The 15593-nt window shown below is 39.7% G+C and overlaps 1 protein-coding gene across 1 annotated transcript in view; it reads right to left on the reverse strand.

Moving 5' to 3' along the window:
- LBR (lamin B receptor) overlaps window positions 1-14763 on the reverse strand; it is a 28608-nt gene extending 13845 nt beyond the window's left edge. The window contains exons 1-6 of the mRNA XM_060754189.2: window positions 14608-14763; window positions 5474-5651; window positions 2934-3131; window positions 2708-2794; window positions 2156-2336; window positions 978-1174 (exon numbers count right to left, since the gene is read on the reverse strand). Of these exons, the coding sequence (XP_060610172.2) occupies window positions 978-1174; window positions 2156-2336; window positions 2708-2794; window positions 2934-3131; window positions 5474-5638 (828 nt within the window). The 5' untranslated portion in view covers window positions 5639-5651; window positions 14608-14763. The remainder of the gene's footprint in view (window positions 1-977; window positions 1175-2155; window positions 2337-2707; window positions 2795-2933; window positions 3132-5473; window positions 5652-14607) is intronic.
- Between the last annotated feature and the right edge of the window lie 830 nt (window positions 14764-15593).

Here is a 15593-nt window from a genome sequence, read left to right on the forward strand (position 1 = left end):
AGAATAACAGTTTGTTAATGGTAGCCATATGCATTGCACAAAAATAAACATGTTAACATTCATATAGGGTCACCATAAATCAAAGTCAATTTGCCAGCAGAAATCTGAGATCTTAACAATACAGTACTAGGAGTAAAAGGCGAAAGATTTATATGATCTGAAGAGAAACCACAGGGAAGCTCTACTACATTCTCTTAAGAAGCAAAAGGAAATTTATCAGTTGAAGCTTTTTGCTGAATCTACAGTAGCCCAGTGACACTACAAATTAAGCAATGCCTTGTAGGAAGATATGTGTATGGCAGACATGTTCACTCTCAGCAAGAAAAGCACAAAAATCCAGCAAACTGTGTATAATAGTAGTAATATTATAATAATAACTTTATTTTCATACACCGCCAACCATCTCCCCTAGGGGACTCGGGGCGGCTTACAAGGGACAAGCCCAAAATTACAATTAAAACATCACACACAAAAACAATGAAGTAATTCTACATTTCCTAATAAACCATTTAACTTGACATGTACGAATTGGGCAAATTATAGCAACAACTATGAAAACTGCAAATTGAGTTGTCTTTCACCACCATATACAGACAGTCCCCAACTTACAAACAAGATAGGTTCTGTATGTTTGTTCTTTAGTTGTATTTGTTTGTAAGTTGGAACAGGTACATTTTTAAGTGTAACACCAAACATATACATAAATATATATCTGGATAGCAAAGAGAAAGATTAACACCCTTGTGGTGTTTGTTTAGCTGCCTGTGCCTGTTTAGAATATTTCACCTCATTTTCTGTCCTTCACTTCCTGCTGTCTCACCCTGGTTTGTAACTATGAGCCCATTCGTAGGTTGGATGTTTGTAACTCGGGGACTGCCTGTGTATACCATAATTGTTTCTATATATATTTACAACCATTTTAAAACTGCAGGCATACACCATACAAATCCACATCTTTATTTGCTGAAATTCTTTACCTTTCCTATAGGCAGTAAGTAAAACATGGCCTGGAGAAAGAACCAAAGCAAATAGACACCAAACACTCTTGCCTCCCACAGACTTTCAAAAGCTGGGAGGGAAGGAGGTATATTTAGAACACTGGGATCTTTCTGTGAGCACAACACCAACAAATAAAGCACTGTTGCAGGCTGAAGAAGTATAATGAAGAAGGCACCTGAAGAAAAAAACAACAAAAACAAAAGGGAGTACATTAAAAGTAACATAATTAGAAGTTAAATAGAAAACAAAAGAACAACTGATTTCAACATAAACAATACTTCCTTTGTTATAAGCCTAAACATAAAATACTAGAGCAGTGGTTCTCAACCTGGGGTCCCCAGATGTTTTTGGTCTACAACTCCCAGAAATCCCAGCCAGTTTACCAGCTGTTAGGATTTCTGGGAGTTGAAGGCCAAAAACATCTGGGGACCCCAGGTTGAGAACCACTGTACTAGAGTATTTACAAAGAAAAATTGAATCCAAGATGGAACTGTGGTTATTATAATATAGACTCACAGTTATATCTCTGATTGATTCTTTGTGTGTGTGTGTGTGTGTGTGTGTGTGTGTGTATATATATATATATATATATATATATATATATATCTCAGTTAATGACCAGCACAAAAATGAACAAAAGTCAGAATAGGAACATATACATTTAGATCTTAAGAAACAATGTGAAAAGCAACATTTATAAAAAGTGGTTTATTTATAAAAATGTCCTTTATGTCCAATCTTATAAGGAATACACCTACAGCCATTGCAAGTGATGGGTGGGGTCTGTGCTCCAACTGACTGGGAAACAGCAAACCAATGTTTCCACCTCCCAAAAGTGTTTTCCTGTGCAAACGTGAGGAGCAGGATCCCTTTTCACGCAACAAATTGTTACGGGAGACGTGTGAAAATGTCAGTCTGCCGCATCCCAACTGATGGAAGAACAGACTTCTGTCACTCACAGCAATTGTGACAGGTCAGTAAATTTTCCGGTTTATTTCAACGAAAATGATAGCTCTGAACAAAGAATCTGTATTTTCAGAACTTATCTCTCAGCTGTTTCCAAATGCAGAAATGTCATATGAATGTTGCAGTGTATATGCCACAAGCTTCTGAAATAATCTACAATTATAAATCGCCACTTCCAAGATTATCATACCAATCTTTCCTCCAAATTCTAGTTCTTTTGTCTTTGGGCATACTTTCCCAATGGGTTTTGGTGACTCAAAAATTCTCTCTTCAGAATACTTTTCTTTTGTTTTCTTTTCCTCCTTTCTTGGATATAAACTGTATCGTTCCAGAATGCGCTCTCTGGCTTGCTCAGAATCAATTCTTTGGCGCTAAAATAAAATTGGTAAAAAAGAGTGGACAATTTGCAATTTTAAAACATTATCTATTGAAAATCAAACTCAAGCCCTCTGCTCAAACATTCTTCTTTTAAAATGCTTCCCTTATTTTTCCTTTTTCTGACACTTTCCACAGTTGTTTCATATAATATTAATGAACAGAATTTAAGGATAATTAGAATTGGCAATGCTTTGCAACATACCGAAGACCGTTGTTTAATCTGAATTATAGTTCACTAAATCATACTTTCAATATAAAGAGTTTCTTTCCAAAAGAAAAAAAATAAGCATAGACACTTAGCCACAGGATTTCTAGCATTCCTTGTAATCCATATGTATGACACTACCATTTTGTTATTTCATACCTCTAAAATGCTGCGAGGAGAAGGGAAATTCACTTCTTTTATCTCTGGCTCCCCATTATACTGGTTGGTATTGTTTTCATGAGGTTTCTAGATAGAGAAGAACAATAAGTGTTTCTATTAAGGAAAATATTTCAAAAAAATAGATTTTGCAACTAATGCAAACTAATGCTACAAGCAAGTGAGAGTAAACTAGACAACTTCAAATCAATCAATAAAAATTAAATACCAAAGGAGTAAAATTCGGCTCCTCAACCATATTTTTTTCATTTTTTGATTCTCTGCTTTGAGAGGAAGAACGTTTTTTGTGTTTTGCTGGTCGACCAGGTGATCGAGATCTAGAACCTGATCTAGATCTGCTACCGCTGCGTCGTGATGGAGAACCTGAGGAAGAGCTGCTTTTTCTAAGGCGAAAAGATGACACTGCCTAAAAAAAAGAGAGAGAGATTGCTTACACTATTTCAGTTTTTCAAAATAGTAATTAATTACTATTTACTCAATTATAAGAAAAATTGTGTGCAACGAAGGATCCCAATTACTCATTTGGGGGTGCTCTTTTTCTGGCACCTAGAATCAAATAATATTGAAGAAAATTGTGAGAATGGGATTATCTAAATAAATGGTGAACTTGATGTTGATGGCTGAGATAACAGGACTACTTCCCAGGAGAAGATTCCAAAACTATTACTACATCATCAGAGATGAGTTGGCAGGAAAGCGGTTACAATTGTGGTTGAAAGACTAAACTTTGACGTTGGAATGTTTTTGATGATAGTTTATAAAATAAATGTTAAAACAGAGTCAGTTTGTTAAGTTATGATGCTTAAAACAGTTGGTCAGTTTCAAACAGAAAGTATAACTAGCTAGAAGTTGACAGACTAGTGCTGCTATTTTTACATAAGGTTCAGGAGTACAGCGTACAAGTTTGGACAAAAAAATATGACAAGCCAAACTTATGTTTTGAATCAAGTAGGTCTGCATTGAGACTCTAATGAGAGAGTCAGACATATTGTTTCAACGGGCAGATAGAAACATAAATTCAAGAACAGTAACATATCTGGAAGGAAAGAGCGAAATCCAAACAAATCATTTGAGTCTGAATAGATTATGCTCCGATAACTATCTCCTAATTTCCCTGTGTTTCAACAACTTCAGAAGAAATTGGGACCGTTTGTAGGTAGAAGGATTTGTCATGGTCAAAAACTCTCAGGCTTTAAAAAAATATTGGTAGGACTGGAAGTACACATGCTGATGATGCACTAACAATTTCTTGGTCACAAAGCTTTCCCTCCTATACATATCATACCATGGGTTCTTCTCAAAATACAGTGAGAGAGCATCAATAGAGCTAATTGCTCCATACTGGCCAAATGCATCTGGCCAAATGTATCCCATGCATCTTTAAATGTCAAGTCAATTCACTTATTCATGGGCTATCCCAATTATCACAGGGACAGAAAGTGAGGTGAAACCTTCCGAACAGGGGCACAGATAACAAAACAAACACCATAGAGGTGTTAACCCTTCCCTATGCTATCCAAAGCATGCATGCAAGTAGCTATGTGTGTGTTTACATATCTATCTATCTATCTATCTATCTATCTATCTATCTATCTTCTATCTATCTATCCACTCCTTTTAATGACAATTTTATGTTCGACAGGAACATATGGGATTATTTTAATGGCTTAAATTTTATATTGCATGTTTATCTGTTGTTGTAAACCACCTTGGGTCCCCAGAGAAAGGTGATATAGAAATTTCCTAATAAATAAATACACATATACACACACATATATGGCTGGAGTTACACTTAAAATGTACTGCCTGTATCTAGTCTTCATTGTCATTTAACAACATTACATTACCCCAGGTCCTAAGATACAGCTGCTGAGGCATTCATGCCCTCAGAAGATCCAGCAGGTTAACAAATGTCTGGCTATGTCCTTGTAGCCAAACGAAAACAGTTGTATCATATGCTGCATCTCCTTGAACTCTCAGCAGCTAATGCAATTACTTTACATCTGACTAGAGCATAGGTTCTCAACCTGTGGGTCCCCAGAGGTTTTGGCCTTCAACTCCCAGAAATCCTAACAGCTGGTTAAGTGGCTGGGATTTCTGGGAGTTGTAGGCCAAAACATCTGGGGACCCAGATATTTTATTATTCAAGATCTCTCTAAAAAGAGTATGGGCTAGAGGCATAGCCAATGACTCTATGAGAGATCTGGGAGGGAATGCCAATCTCCACTGCAACCAAGAGTACAATGCTGCAGCTTAACTGAGACAGTAAAAAGACAGTAGCAAATACTCTCTTTTTAGAGAGATCTTGAATAGTAAAACATGAACTGTGAGTTGAATAAATATTCCTGAGCTGCAGCTATATTGTTACACTACACATCCCAGAAATCCTAGGCAGCATAACTAATAAAGAGGAAGGCTGACTGCAGTTCCACAATACCTTGATGGCTGCATGATTTCCATGCATTTTATAGGAAATGCATCCTGCATGATTGCCATCCTTTTAGAAAAGGAAATGTACATGCTCTTGAAAAAAAATTAATTCTACATGAGTTGTTAAAGAAAATGGATGTATTTCAAAACATACAATGTCAAAAAATTTACCTCAAAACATGCTAAATAAGCAAACAAAATGCAAAATGAAAATAATGATCACTGTATGTATGCAAAATCTCACAGTTTAAGTCCCAATAGAATGCTGCAGGAACAAACCAAACAAAAGTCCAATTATTCATTCAGGAGAAAACTTACCTTCATATCACTTTCCTTCAACTGAAGTTCAGTTCCATCCTTGTATTTCACTGTATAAAGATGGTTACGATCATCATAGCTGGTTACCTGAACTTCATAGTATAGAACACTTCCAGGCCAGCGGCCCATTACTACTTCTTCATCAGCAAACTTTCTCCGGGGCATTTTTCAAACAATCCTCAAAGGAAAAGGAAAAGAGGAGAATAAGTTGAACGCACGTGAAGTTGCAGAAACTCAATCACATCTTCACTGTTTCCCTACTCTAAAGAACAGAAATTCAGCCCAAGTGTCTTGCCACACTATGTATATCAGAAAAAAATGGGAGTACTCTTACCAGCCCTTTAGCTTCTAGTAAGGCTAGAACACTGCAAGTGTCTACGAGTTGGCAACTATGGCGGCGGCCCTTTTTCACAAAATACAAACTCAGGTGGCCACGTTTTTTCCTGACTCAAAAGTTTTTTTTTCTTAATTGTGTGGTTAGCTGAGATGGGGACAAAATGGACCTGAGGCAACATACAGTCTGTACACCGTTGAATGACAATGATCTCATTCCTGCCTAATCAAGGATTTCTAAAAGGTGTGATTCTCTATCTGTACAAATCTCATAGTTCAACAGACACACACACGTTGCTCATGGCTCTACCTTTTCCCTGCCCAAGGATTTTAAAAGTCCAGAATCAGTAGCAGAAAGAATAGAGGGGTTTGTGCTTCTTTTACATTCTCTTTGGATGGAGTGAACTCTTGCTTACCTTGCTCCATGTAACCTTCCTCTACTATTTTCCCCAATACAAGTCAATAAAATGTTATTACATCAATTTGTATGCAATGAAGGAGAAAGTAAAATATAAAAGAAAACCAGATACATATTTTCACTTCTAATACAAGAGGATGTAAGACAAGGAAGCTTCCCACAAGAAACATTTTCCTCACTGCTGTCTACCAATCTGTCAATTTTCAGAATTATATTGATCACTAAAACATCAGTTCAAAAGCAGAAGTGCACAAATACTTCAGATTTGAGTCTCCATGTGGAGAGAAAAAGCAGAATATAAATAAACATAATAATGTTAAAACAAACATAAATCAGTATATTTGAGATCAGACTTCTTAAAGATGAACACGATCAAACAACTTTTATTACCTTCCATTTGGTTCATCTAATTGAAACATAACACAACTCACTTAACAGCACATTATACTACCTATTATAATAACTATTTTAGGATTTATTACAGCTTCATGCCAAATTGGCACGTCATACTCTTGGCATGCTTTGAATCCACTAACTCCATGTAATTTTTTTAAATTACTATCAAATTATAATATTTTACAAAATAGATACTATCTACTTGAGCACATCATACTGCTTCAATATTAAAGTGACAGGATTAAAGAAATAAGATTGAATACACATTTACATAAAAACATTTTTTCAGCTTTGACAACGTAAATGGACTAAGGAATTAAGACCTGTGTTTCATTTCCCCGCTTCTTTCTGTCAACAACTCTAACCCAGGGTTTCCTCAAACTTTTCAGTCACAGTGCACTTAATGAAGCAAGTTTCTCGTGGAACCGCAAGAAATGTTTATATAATATATATTATATATAATGTTTATATATCAAGCATGGGCAAACTTTTTGATCAATATAAACTTAACAGTATTTCAGTGGAAGACCTCAGGAGCCTGGATGTTCACCTCCTCCAGCCATACAGGAAAAGCACAATTAAAGCACCCCGAGTGGTGAAAGGAAAATGAGGTTTTGGAAGCAAGGAAGGCAAGGGAAAAGGGATCTGGATGGTAAAAATTTAGAGATCCTTTTCTATTTATCAGTTAAGAAAACAGAATACAATGTGCTAATTACCTGCATCAATGTAAAGATGCTGTGTACAATGAAACCTAAGAAATAAATACTCCATAACATCATTTTTTAAATAAATCCAATTGTTGGTCTCAAGTGGCAAAGGCTCACTGAATCAATTGGAATTTGCAGACATTTTATCTAGCACTACACTTTAACAAGTACACTGATGGGATAGAATGTGTCCAGAGGTAAACAAGATGGCAAAAGGCATGGAAATAAGAGTTGATTCGGGAACTCAGGGGTATTGCATAGAGAAGATACTATGTCTTCAAATAGCTGAAAAGACGTCATGTGGAAAAGAGAACTATGGACTTCCATGACCAAGTAGGGATTCAAGTAATACTTTCAAGAATCACACAGTCCAAATCTCAAAGCACTAAATCATCATCATCACATTTTCACTAAATCAGTGGTTCTCAACCTGTTGATCCTCAGATGTTTGGCCTTCAACTCCCAGAAATCTTAACAGCTGGTAAACTGGCTACGATTTCTGGGAATTGTAGGCCAAAACTCCTGGGGACCCACACTACACCATGCTAGCTACCTAATTTCAGTTATAGCTTACTAAAATATATCTTAACTTTTACAAGGGGTTGGGAATTATGAGTCCCTCTAGATTCTGCAAAATTACAACTTCTATCATCCCTCATAATAAACTATGGTCCCTGTAGTTAGGCACTTTTATATTACACAGTTATAATGACTCCACGCAATCACCATAGCTGCATCTAACAGAATTCCAGCATTTGCAGTTTAGGGAGACTTGTTTACAATTCCCTGCCAGACAAACGCAGTGTTTCCGCAAACTGCAAACACCAGAATTCCAAAAGATACAGCGACAGCAGATAAAGTGGAATCACAATGCTATAGCTGTGTAGTGCAAGGGCCATATAAAGTATATTATGGCATATTTCAGTTTGCAAATCGGGGCTTTCATGTTTGCATTTAAGAGATGCACTAGTCCCACATTTTCACTAATTTCATCTTGTATTAATAAGGAAAATTATAGGAAATTGCAGTTACTGAACTTTAAGGTGCCTCTGAGACTCCCCGCCCCCTTTTCAGAATAATGGAGCACACAAGAAAATGCATATTGTTCCATAACCAATCCAAAAATATGTAGATTTGGTATCCCTCTCGGTGACCACCCTTGCAATATAGGGAATGATTGCACCTTTCTATTACTTTAATGAGATTTGGAAACAAGTTCAGAATCAGCTATCATGTTTCCTTTTGCTCGGGGGGGGGGGGGGGGGGAAGAAATCACAAATACACTGTGGCACTCACCTTCTAAATGTTACTATAGTATCAGATATCACACTCTTACCTGCAAATCGATCTTCTTGTTCATAGAAAATTAGTTTAGAAGTGGAACAAGTTTCGTAATAGGAAGCCATATGTATTTCGCAATAATAAGTACAACTAATATTCATATAGGGTAATCACAAGTCAAAGTCAACTTGTCAACAGTTAGCAAAAACAAAGCAATCTGGGTTCTTAACAAAACAGTATTAGGATTCACAAATTGGTCATTTATAAATTTGAATTTTGTTCTGATCAGCGGTATCAAATATAGAGTCCACACAGTTCAAAAGTGTGGGTTATTTCAAATGCAAGTTTATCAACCAGACATGGGGAAACTTCAGCCCTCTGAGTGTTTTGGACTAATTCCCACAATTCCTAACAGCCGATAAACTGGCTGGGATTTCTGGGAGTTGAAGTCCAAAACACCTAGAAGGCCAAAGTTTCCCCATACCTGTTTAAGCCAATAAAAAGACCTCACAACTCAGGAGGATGCTTGCCATAGATGCAGGCGAAACGTCAAGCGAGAATGCTACTAGATCATGGCCATATAGCCTGAAAAACCTACAAAAACCCAGAGATGCCAGCCATGAAAGCCTTTGACGATACAAAAAGACATTTGTTTGCTTCTTCTCAGAAACCTTAGAAAACATAACATAAAAGATACACAGATTTCAAGTGCTTTAGCAGTGTATTGCCACATGGCCTTGTGATTCCTTACAAGTCTCCTGATCTCTGATTCTGAAACCTACAAAGTAAGAACCATGGAAAGTGCAAACAATGGGGCATGTGCCTTTCAGCTACCTGTCAATTAATGGTGATTCCATGAATCTTATGGTGTTTTGCTTGGGCAAGGAATCTTCAGAGGTAGCTGTTCTAAAACACTGGTTCCCAAACACTAATCTTCCAGATAAATGGACTTCAACTTCCAGAAAGCCAAGCAAGCTTCTCCAATTGCCAGGAATTGTATGTGCTTGCCCAAAACCCTTGGGAGGAGTAAAGTTTGGGAACTACTGCTCTAAAGCCTACAGTATCTGGGATTTGAAGGCAGCCTCCCCACTAAGTCAGTGGTTCTCAACCTGTGGGTTCCCAGGTGTTTTGGCCTACAACTCCAAGAAATCCCAGCCAGTTTACCAGCTGTTAGGATTTCTGGGAGTTGAAGGCCTAAACATCTGGGAACCCACAGGTTGAGAACCACTGCTCTAAGTGCTAATCAAGACTGACCGTGATTAGCTTCCAACATCAGGTAGAATATGGTGCATTTAAAGCAATGATTACCAAATTCTGGTCCTCTGAGTGCTTTAGATTTTGATTCCCAGAATCCCTGATCAATGTCCAAAACCTGAAACTTCCAGAAGTTGAGGTCCAAAACACTTAGTCCTGCAGATGTTTCCAATTTTGGTTCTAATAATTGCTGATCATTGCCAAAGGCCAGAGATTAGGAATTTAGGGCAGAGGTTCTTTGTTCCACGGACACCTTTGCCAGTCAGGTGAAAAACAGGTGTAGCAGCAGACAGCTTGATAACACTCAACACTAGCATGTCTTTAAATCAAATTTTAGGAAGATTCAAAATTATGTTTTACAAACTTTCCCACAATTTCAATCCCACCCATATACTTCATAAGATCAAAGATGAAACTCATGAGATCTCCTTCCATTTTTACATATTCTATGCTGCCATACTAAGTCACACAGCAGTTTGTACACAGCAAGACTGGGATCATGTGTGATCCAGCATCAGGTCTAACAATTATCATAATTTCAAAGCATGGAGAAGAATAGGTTTTTTTTTTTTTTAGATATGCAACAACCATAACATGATATGAAATGAATACGACTGTAATGTATTGTATACATTAGTGAAGGTCGGAAAATAAATATAATCAGTTGATTTGGTTTTTTTACATTTTCACTCAAGAACCCCCTGACATATTTCCCCAATGTATTTCTCACGGCCTTCTGTGGTAGCTCATCGAATGTGGAACTCCCTTCCTAGTGAAATCAGATTGACTCCTACCCTCCTGTTCTTTAGAAAGTAAGTTAAAACCAGACTATGGAACCAAGCGTTTGGAGAATACTACAGGGCAACATGCAGCTATGAAGCTATGAGAAACTGCAAATCACTTCTGGTGTGAGAGAATTGGCCATCTGTAAGGACGTTGCCCAGGAAACTCCCGGATGTTTTTACCATCCCGTGGAAGGCCTCTCTCATATCCCCACATGAGAAGCTGGAGCTGACAGATGGGAGCTTACCCTACTCCTCATATTCAAACCACCAACCTTTTGGTCAGCAGTCCTACCAGCACAAGGGTTTAACCCATTGCGCCACCAGGGGCTCCTAGCTATGAAGTGAATGGAATGGAATGTAACCAGAACGGCCACGGTTGTCCATGGTATGGTTACATTCATATAGATTGCTGCAATGTGCTCTACGTGGGGTTGCCTTTGAAGACTGTTTGGCAGCTTCAATTGGTCAGGTTGCTCACCGGAGCAGCGTAGAGGGAGCACACAACCTCCCTGTTACATCAACTCCAATGGCTGCCAGTCTGCTACCAAGCACAATTCAAAGTTCTGGCTTTAGCCTATAAAGCCCTAAACGGTTCTGGTCCAGTTTACCTGTCCAAACACATCTTCACCTATGAACCACCTCAGAGATTAAGATCGTCGTGTTTTCTTCAAAAACACGACTGGTGGAGACGAGAGACAGGGCCTTCTCTGTGGTGATCCCTCGGCTGTGGAACTCCCTCCCTAGTGACATTAAATCAGCCCCTCCCTCCTAGCCTTCAAAAAGAGAGTAAAAACCTGGCTCTGGGGGGTTCAGGCTTTCAGAGAATAGCACAGTGCAATAATATAATTAGAATATGTGCAGTGACTACAGAACTGCCTAAAGGAAAAGCTTTTCCCCTGACATCAAGTCTACAAATCTGGGAGTTGGTTCTTATCTCTATTTCTAAGCCGAAGAGCCAGCATTGTACATAGACACCTCCAAGGTCATGTGGCCGGCCTGACAGCATGGAGCACCATTACCTTCCCGCCAGAGCGATACCTATTGATCTACTCACATTTGCATGTTTCGAACTGATAGGTTGGCAAAACCTGGGGGTAACAGCAGGAGCTCAAACCTCTTCCTGGATTCGAACCTGCAACCTTCCGATCATCAAGTTCAGCAGTTTAACCCACTGCGCCACCAGGGGCTCTTAGACTATAACTTTTGGATGGCATTATTTTAAAATTTAATGTAATTTTAAATGTTTAATATGTATTAATTTTAATTCAATTGATTTTCAACTTAAAGTTTCTATGTGTTTTAAGGTATTGAATAATTGCCCTATGTGAGCTGCCTTAAGTACCCCTTGGGGTAGAGATAGGCGAGGCATAAATAGGGTAAATATATAAATAAATAATAACTAAATTATTATTTTGGGTCTATGTGCAATGTTTAACAGCTTATTTAATGTATTTATATGGTATTGTTTTATGATGTTTCATGATTTTAATGCATAATGTAGTTCTATGTTTTAATGCAGCATTGAAAAATGCCAATTTTGAAGCTGCTGTGAGTCCTCCCCCCCCCCCCCCCCCCCGGTTGAGATAAAGTGGGATAAACATGCAGTAAATAAATAAATATATTTCCCACAGTGTCCTGGTTAAAAACTTCTGCCTTTTGGATATTTAGATCCTTGCATACAATGGAATCGCAACGTTAAAAGAGACAGAAAGAGTTCAATGGGACTGACTGAATTTCATATTGTTTTATGTATTGATGATGTGAATTATATTTTTCTTTGATATTGATGTATCTGTATTTATTGCATCGTATGTATTGTTACATTACGATAGCTTTGTAAGCTATCCCGAGTCCCTTTTGGGAGATGTTGGCGGGGTAGAAATAAAGTTTTATCATCATCATCATCATCATCATGGGGTGCCCCTAAACTGTACAATCAACGCAGTCTGACTCCACTCGAATTATGGGAACTGCAGTTTGACAGGGCCCTTAGCCTTTTCTGTCAGAGGACACCTGCCTCACCAAACTACAACCCCAAGGATTCCATAACAATGAGCCGTGTGGTACCAACTGCATGAATTCTATAGAATAGACAGAACTATGGCTAGATCTATTACATATTTTATGTTACACTAGCCATCCCCTGCCATGCTTTGCTGTGGCCCACATGGGGGTTCTGCGTGGGAGGTTTGGCCCAATTCTATCGTTGGTGGGATTCAGAATGCTCTGTGATTGCAGGTGAACTATAAATACCAGCAACTACAACTCCCGAATGTCAAGATTCTATTTCCCACAAACTCTATCAGTGTTTACATTTGGACATATCGAGTATTCGTAGAGTTTGGTCCAAATCCATCATTGTTTGAGTCCATGGTGATCTCGGGATGTAGGTGAACTGCAACTCCAAAACCAAAGGACATTGCCCACCAAACCCTTCCAGTATTTTCTATTGGTCATGGGAGTTCTGTATGCCAAGTTTGGTTCAATTCCATCGTTAGTGGGGTTCAGAATGCTCTTTGATTGTAGGTGAACTATAAATCCCAGCAACTGCAACTCCCAAATGACAAAATCAATTTTTGAGTGAAGGACATACATTGGGTTGTTAAGTGTATCATGTGCAATTTGGTGCCAATTCGTCTAGTGGTTTTTGAATTCTGTTAATCCCACAAACGAACATTACATTTTTATTTATACAGATGTGATAATAATAGTATTACAGTATAGCGGTATAATACAATATAGTAATATATAATACTAGTATTGTACTGTGCTAATAATATATATTGTATACATATATAATATTTATATTATAATGCAAGAGAATACAATACTAACAATACAATATAATATTTTATATGTCTTATTACATGTAACATTACTAATATTATTACAGCATAGTGGTATAGTACAATACAGTAATATGTAATACTAATATTGTGCTATGCTAGTAATATAATATATTGTATGCATATATAACTTGTAAGCCTCTCTGAGTCCCCTTCAGGGTGAGAAAGGCGGCATATAAATGTAGAAAATAAATAAATAATATATAGATCCACACTGCCCACCAAAAATGAAATAAAAAGTTCAAGCTGCATTATATATACACTGCAGAATTAATTTATTAAAAAACTCTAAAATTGCAACAGCACAACAACAGAGAGGAAGCAGGCAGGGACATCTAATTACCTCTCAACAAAAGTTTGCCCCAGGCGCAGTCAGGCCATTGTATACTAATCAAGGTGGTCAGTTGAAACATTCACACCTAGCTCCAGCAGAAAAGAGCCCTTTGTCTCACCCTGGTCATTCCACAGATATATAAACCCTTTTGCCTCGTTCCAACAGACCTCACTACCTCTGAGGATGCTTGCCAAAGTGCAGGCGAAACGTCAGGAGAGAATGCCTCTAGACCATTGCCAGACAGCCCGAAAAAACCTACAACAACCCAGAATTAATTTAGCTTGACAACACTTTAATTGCCATGGCTCTATGCTATGAAATCCTGGGATTTGTACTGTGTAGTGCAGGAGTGGGCAAACTTGTGCTCTCCAGATGTTTTGGACTTCAACTCCCACCATTCCTAACAGCCTCAGGCCGTTTCCTTTTGCGGCTGAGGGGGAAAAGGAAGGGGCCTGAGGTTGTCAGGAATGGTGGGAGTTGAAGACCAAAACACCTGGAGGGAGGGCCCAAGTTTGGCCAAGCCTGGTGTAGAATCTCAATCTCCCTCCCCTCTCCTCTCCACGTCCGCCTCCCTGAAGAGAAGCTATCTCTGCAGGTTCGGTGGCGCCCCCACGCGGCCTTCAGGCAAGAACGGCGCTAACTCGAGACCCTGCGAAGGCCTCAGAAAATGGAGGAGGGAGGAGGAGGAGGCCCGCCCTCTCCCTCTCCCTCTCCCTCTCTCTGCCGGGCAAGGCGCCCAAGGGGTGTGCTTGCCCGGTCCCTCCGGCAACGCGCCCTCACCTGCCCGCCGGGCCCGCTGACTTGCCGCGTTTGAGCCTGGACTAAACCCGAGCCACGGACGACTCCTCCGCCGGACGAAAAAGACGCCGAAGGTTTGAACGGGCGCGAGAGCCAACCGCCTTCAGCGACGGTTACGGGCGCGAGAGGAGCCACGCCCCCAAGTGAGGCGGGGGCTGGCGCGAGCGGCGAGGCGCCAAGACGCCTCATTGGTCGAGCCGCCGCGTTTGAATCGCTCCCGGCGCGCCGTGATTGGTCGAGCGTGGATGGCGCGTTCCTCCCTCTCCGGGCCCTTCGGGGCTGCTCCGCGCTGAAGTTCGGCCTCCGCTGGAGCCAATGGGAGGGGGAGGGGGAGGGGGAGAGAGAGAGAGAGAGAGATCCCTTCGCGGGAAGGAGGGCGAGCGTCGTCCCAGAGCTCCCCTCCCGCCCTTCCTTTGGCCCTCCTCGGGCAGCATTTTCCCTCGGTTAGCGATTGGAAACGCATCTAGAATTGAAATGTCATAGCTAACATCTTTCTAAACTTGTTTCTACTGCCAGTAGAGAGTTTAAGGGGGCATCTACACCAGGCGTGAGCAAAACTGGGGTCCTTCCTTTAGGTGTTTTGAACGTCAACTCCCACCATTCCTGTGGCCTAGTCTGTGTATATGTGTTTTGTGTGTGTATATATTTGTGTATATGTGTGTGTGCACACAGAGGCGGCCCTAGGTAATTTTCAAGGGTAAGCAAGCAGTATCCCCCCCCCCCCCGCCCCAAAGCAATCACTGATATATGTTTTCTGTTCAGTCGTGGGAGTTCTGTGTGCCATATTTGGTTCAATTCCATCATTGGTGGAGTTCAGAATGCTCTTTGATTGTAAGTGAACTATAAATCCCAGTAACTACAGCTCACATATGTCAAGGTCTATTTTCCCCCAAAAGCGCCTCAAGAGCACCCCTGGGCAAAATCAACTATACTGCAAATGCTTACTTTGCGTAATGGGTTGAGCCGCC

The sequence above is a fragment of the Anolis sagrei genome, chromosome 1 (genome assembly GCF_037176765.1).
Source record: "Anolis sagrei isolate rAnoSag1 chromosome 1, rAnoSag1.mat, whole genome shotgun sequence".
Classification (NCBI taxonomy): Eukaryota; Metazoa; Chordata; class Lepidosauria; order Squamata; family Dactyloidae; genus Anolis; species Anolis sagrei.